The 5,778-nt window shown below is 37.9% G+C and overlaps 1 protein-coding gene across 1 annotated transcript; it reads left to right on the forward strand.

Moving 5' to 3' along the window:
- The first annotated feature begins 340 nt into the window (after positions 1-340).
- Positions 341-5,535, forward strand: LOC100789164 (probable copper-transporting ATPase HMA5). Its single transcript, XM_041012536.1, has 6 exons — positions 341-663; positions 2,233-3,620; positions 3,753-4,007; positions 4,197-4,319; positions 4,409-4,885; positions 5,092-5,535. Exons 1-6 carry the CDS (start codon positions 369-371, stop codon positions 5,506-5,508), a joined length of 2,955 nt encoding a protein of 984 aa, XP_040868470.1. The 5' UTR covers positions 341-368; the 3' UTR covers positions 5,509-5,535.
- The last annotated feature ends 243 nt before the right edge of the window (positions 5,536-5,778 follow it).

Consider the following 5,778-nt stretch of genomic DNA (forward strand, 5'->3'; position numbering starts at 1 on the left):
AAATATTCCTCATTACGTTAGTTTTATCTTTCTTCTTTTAACAAAAATGAATAAATGAAGTGAAAGAATATCATTATTAGTCTTATTTTTAAGACTTGGTTAATTAATTATTTTTCACGTTAATGTAAAAGAATTATATATATATGAATAGACATGAGCAAGAAGATACTAATACAGATTCCACATCATATTTTAATTTAACTTCAGTCTACATCAAATGAAATCTTACGTCATTAAAATAAAAATATAATTTAGTATGAAGCTAGCATAAAAGGGAGGACTGAGGAGGGAGTGCTTATGGTTAAAGCATACTACAATACAATAAGTTGGAATTATAAGATCTTAATTAGGGTTTGTTGTTGTTGGAGATGGCGACCAAGTTTTTAGCTTTAGCTTGTTTACGTAACAATGAGGGGTCGGGGTACCTATCGCCACGACCTCACTACCCGTCGATGCCGAAATATCCAAAGGGAGTGACAGAAGAAGAAGGAAGCAGTAACGTATCGTCCAAGGCACTTTTCTCCGTCGTCGGAATGACTTGCTCCGCCTGTGCTGCCTCCGTCGAGAAAGCCGTCAAGCGTCTTCCCGGAATTCGCCAAGCCGTCGTTGATGTTCTCAACAACCGTGCCCAAGTCCTCTTCTATCCATCCTTTGTTAACGTAAGTTATATACTATTAGCAAGCGTAATCATATGGTACTAACTAGTTGTTATCTTATCAATGTTTTGTTCTTCTTTTTTTTCCTTTTTCCGGGCACCCTTGCATACTACGCCCCCTTCTTTAATGTTGGTTTGTCAAGTCAAATGTTATATTAGATCAAACGTTTGCCATTAGAACAAAAGTTATATTGATTTAAGGATTGATAATAAGTCTATCAACTCCTTGGAATCGATCTTGCTTATCAAAGAAAGTCTTCAGTCTCCCAGAATATCACTAGAGGGATTTCAACTCATGACCCTCTTACACCGTCGGTTGTATTAAGTACCTAAGAGAATAACTTTATTCCTTTAACTAAGAATTATCATATATCCACGTTTAACTTAATGGGCTACACTCATTGTAGGCACCATGAGACGATGTTGACCAAATATAATCCAACAATAAAGATGTAAGATAATTTTATAGATTTACTTAGTGATTTTTTTATAGAGTCGCACTCTTAAAAATGAATCTGGTATTTTTAGATTTAAATATAATCCTTAATTTTTTTTCTCATTCATGCTATCTGATTTTTTGGAACGGAACCCTATATTTCGAATGATAATGTATGGACATGCCATTTGACATCACCAAAGAGAAAGAAAGGGGAAAAAGTGTAGATATAAGTAGTAATAAAAAGAGAGAAATAACATGTGTTAAGTGTTTGTAAAAATAGGTTGTTCACATATCATTCGTAGATTAGTGACATTTGTCGCATGAATCCTGAGCTTTCTTACCAAAATAGTTTAAAAAATTATTTTTCTATCTAGATTGGTCAAGAAACATATTATCAATATGGGTAATTCTCGTCATGTCGGCAATGGGAGGTGCCATTTTGGACTGCATGATTTTACTCTGATTTTCCTATCAACAGGATGTTTTGAAACTCAATTTTATCCGCTTAGATGCGTTATTTTTACATGAAATGATGTTGATTCCATTAGTTTTCATGTTGTTCTATCTAATGGTAGTATTCACGTGCCTCAAATCATACTAAAAATCAAGTAAAACAAGCCTCAAAAACTGAAAAAAATGTATTGTAGAAAATAATTTTTTTTCCTATCAGCAGTGTGTTTTGAAGCTCAATTTTGTCTGTTTAGATGCGTTATTTTTGCATGAAATCATATTTATTTCATTAATTTTCAAGTCGGTTTACTAATGGTAGCATTCTTGCGCCTCAAATCACACTAAAAATCAAAGTAAAACAAGCCTCAAAAACGAAAAAAAAAATCACGCAGAATGATGCAGTCCAAAGTAACGCCACCAATTTTGACAAACCACCTGAAAAGGTGACAAACATCAAAGTGACACCTCCCAGGTGACAAAGCATTGAATGGCACCTCTCATTGCCAACGTGACTAGAATCACCCATATTGGTAATATGTATCTTGAACAACCGTTGCGAACTCATGCATGTTAATTTGGTAGAACTTATAAGAATAATTCAGTGATTTGTAGTTGTACACTTGTACTGTTAGCTTTTTTTTCACATTTGTTCTTGATGTGTCGATTACATTAATTCTTTCTTAGGAAGAGACCATTCGTGAGGTCATTGAAGATGCTGGATTCCAAGCCACATTCATCAGAGATGATAACGAGACATCTGTTCAGATATGCCGCATACGTATCCAAGGCATGACATGCACGTCGTGTTCCTCCACCGTCGAATCCGCTCTACAATCAATCCAAGGAGTGGTGAAAGCCCAAGTGGCTCTTGCAACTGAGGAAGCTGAAGTTCACTACACTCCAAACGTTGTTACCTACAACCAAATCTTGGAAGCTGTTGAAGACACGGGCTTTCAGGCCACGCTTATAAGCACAGGCGAAGACATGAGCAGAATAGACATTCAAGTTGAAGGCATAAGAACTGGTCGTTCCATGAGACTCATTGAAAATTCTCTTCAGGCCCTCCCTGGGGTCCAAGGTGTAGAAACACACCCTGAGTTCAACAAAGTATCTCTTTCTTATAAACCAGACTTGACAGGACCGAGAAATTTCATCAATGTGATCGAAGAAACGGGATCTAGGCGTTTCAAGGCTAAGATTTTCCCTGAAGAAGGAGGAAGAAGGAATAGTCATAGGAGGGAGGAAATAAGGCAATACTATAGATCTTTCTTGTGGAGTTTGGTGCTTACTATTCCTGTGTTTCTAACCTCTATGGTGCTTATGTATATCCCTGGAATTAAGCATGGAGTAGATGCTAAAGTTGTGAACATGCTTACAGTGGGCGAGATTATAAGATGGGTGCTTGCTACACCAGTGCAGTTCATTATAGGGAAGAGGTTTTACTCTGGTGCTTACAAAGCATTACGCCTTGGCTCTCCCAACATGGATGTTTTGATTGCCTTGGGGACAAATGCAGCATACTTTTACTCAGTGTATTCTGTGCTGAGAGCTGCTACATCTCAGGGTTTCAAGGGTACTGATTTCTTTGAGACTAGTGCTATGCTTATTTCGTTTATTTTGCTAGGGAAGTACCTTGAGGTTTTGGCCAAGGGCAAGACGTCCAATGCAATTGCCAAGCTCATGAACTTGACACCTGACACTGCTATACTGTTGACCCTGGACAGTGAAGGAAATGTTGTTGGTGAAGAGGAAATTGATAGCAGGCTGATTCAGAAGAATGATGTGATTAAAGTTATTCCTGGTGCAAAGGTGGCTGCGGATGGATTTGTTATTTGGGGTCAGAGCCACGTGAATGAGAGCATGATTACAGGTGAGGCACGTCCTGTGGCTAAGAGGAAAGGTGAAACTGTTATTGGAGGAACTGTGAATGAGAATGGAGTGTTGCATGTTAAGGCTACCTGGGTTGGATCAGAGAGTGCTCTTTCTCAGATTGTTAGACTTGTTGAGTCAGCACAGATGGCCAAGGCTCCTGTGCAGAAGTTTGCTGACCGCATTTCTAAATACTTTGTGCCTCTGGTAGTTAATTATATAACATACGCTTTTTAAAATTATTTTTTTATTTGATTCATGTCTTCAAGACATTTTTTTTAATTGAATCCTTATGTTTATATATATAGTACTTACTTTTGAAGGGTTTTCTTTGTGCAGGTTATTTTAATCTCATTTTCAACTTGGCTTGCATGGTTTTTAGCTGGAAGATTTCATGCTTACCCCAAGTCTTGGATACCATCTTCCATGGATAGCTTTCAGCTTGCTTTGCAGTTTGGGATTTCTGTCATGGTCATAGCTTGTCCATGTGCTTTAGGTTTAGCAACGCCAACTGCTGTTATGGTTGGCACTGGAGTAGGTGCATCTCAGGGAATACTTATCAAAGGAGGTCAAGCATTAGAAAATACACATAAGGTCAGCATTTGACAACTAACATATATAGCTCCTTAAATTCAGGATTTGCTTTGTAAATGTTGGTGAAACTAACATGGACTAGCTTAGCTTGTCATAGGCACACAACTTACCTTTTGTGCTTATGAAAGAAAAGTTGTATGTATATACACACACAACATTTGAATCTGTTTGTGGTGGTTTGTCTTGTAGGTGAACTGTGTTGTATTTGACAAAACAGGTACTCTCACAATCGGGAAGCCTGTGGTAGTAAATACAAAGTTGTTGACAAATATGGTACTCCGGGAATTCTATGAACTTGTGGCTGCAGCTGAGGTAGGCATTCTATTATTGAGTTTCGCATGCTTATAAAGTTATTCATGAATAATTGTGAATAAATTTCGTTGTATAATTGGCTATGTCAGGTGAATAGTGAGCATCCACTGGCTAAGGCCATAGTTGAGTATGCCAAAAAACTGAGAGATGATGAGAACCCCATTTGGCCAGAGGCACGGGATTTTGTGTCCATTGCTGGACATGGAGTTAAGGCCATGGTTAGAAACAAGGAAATACTTGTGGGTAACAAGAGCTTGATGGAAGACCACAATGTTGCACTTCCCATCGATGCTGAAGAGATGCTTGCAGAAGCAGAAGCAATGGCTCAAACTGGAATTATAGTGTCTATTAATAGGGAAGTAGTTGGGGTTTTAGCAGTATCTGATCCATTGAAACCAGCTGCACAAGAAGTCATTTCCATTCTCAAGTCTATGAAAATTAGGAGCATCATGGTGACTGGGGACAATTGGGGAACTGCCAATTCTATAGCAAGGGAAGTTGGAATTGAAACAGTTATTGCTGAGGCCAAACCAGATCAGAAAGCAGAGAAAGTCAAGGACTTGCAGGTACATTATTTAAAATTGTGCTTCTAAAATTGTAGATAATACTTTAAGCAACGTGTTGTTCAATCTTCATCCAATAGTAAGCGAAATTCTGATTAGATGTCTAATATTTTACACTGAAAGTGTATATAAATTAAACTCATACTTAATCCTACATCTCTAACATATATTACCTGTGGTTAACATATTGAGTACCCTTTTTTTGTTAGGCTTCTGGGTGCAGGGTGGCTATGGTGGGGGATGGTATCAATGACTCACCAGCACTTGTGGCAGCAGATGTAGGAATGGCAATTGGTGCTGGTACAGACATTGCTATTGAGGCTGCTGATATTGTCCTAATGAAGAGCAACTTGGAGGATGTCATAACTGCCATTGATCTTTCCAGAAAAACGTTTTCTCGTATCCGCCTCAACTACATATGGGCTTTGGGCTATAATCTACTTGGCATTCCAATTGCTGCTGGAGCTCTTTTTCCTTCTACACAATTTCGGTTGCCACCATGGATTGCTGGGGCTGCCATGGCTGCATCTTCTGTCAGTGTTGTGTGCTGCTCTCTAATGTTGAAGTATTATAGGAGACCCAAGAAGCTGGACAACCTTGAGATACGAGGCATAAGCATTGAGTGATGTGAAATAGGGTGCAGAAGAATTCAGGGTGGGGCTTGTGTTTGCTATTGTATGTTACTGTTAGTGTTAGTGCGTGTTTGGAGGAGCTTGATAAAATTGATTTTAAATCAAAATGATTTTAGATTAATATGATTTTATATAATTGATTTTGAAGTAACTTTTGATTTTTGTTTGGGTAATATATATTAGAAAATTGATTTTTAAAGAGAATTTCTAGATATATAGTTATATATACCCACAAACCAATTCAGGTTGAATTGAAAGTTCCTC

This window comes from Glycine max, chromosome 19 (genome assembly GCF_000004515.6).
Source record: "Glycine max cultivar Williams 82 chromosome 19, Glycine_max_v4.0, whole genome shotgun sequence".
Classification (NCBI taxonomy): Eukaryota; Viridiplantae; Streptophyta; class Magnoliopsida; order Fabales; family Fabaceae; genus Glycine; species Glycine max.

Excerpts from the sequence above, each read along its gene's own strand:
- LOC100789164 (XM_041012536.1), top strand. The coding sequence starts at position 369 with ATGGCGACCAAGTTTTTAGCTTTAGCTTGTTTACGTAACAATGAGGGG. Across the intron at positions 3,621-3,752 it reads CTAAATACTTTGTGCCTCTG|GTTATTTTAATCTCATTTTC; the intron begins GTAGTTAATTAT and ends TTCTTTGTGCAG. Across the intron at positions 4,008-4,196 it reads CATTAGAAAATACACATAAG|GTGAACTGTGTTGTATTTGA; the intron begins GTCAGCATTTGA and ends TTTGTCTTGTAG.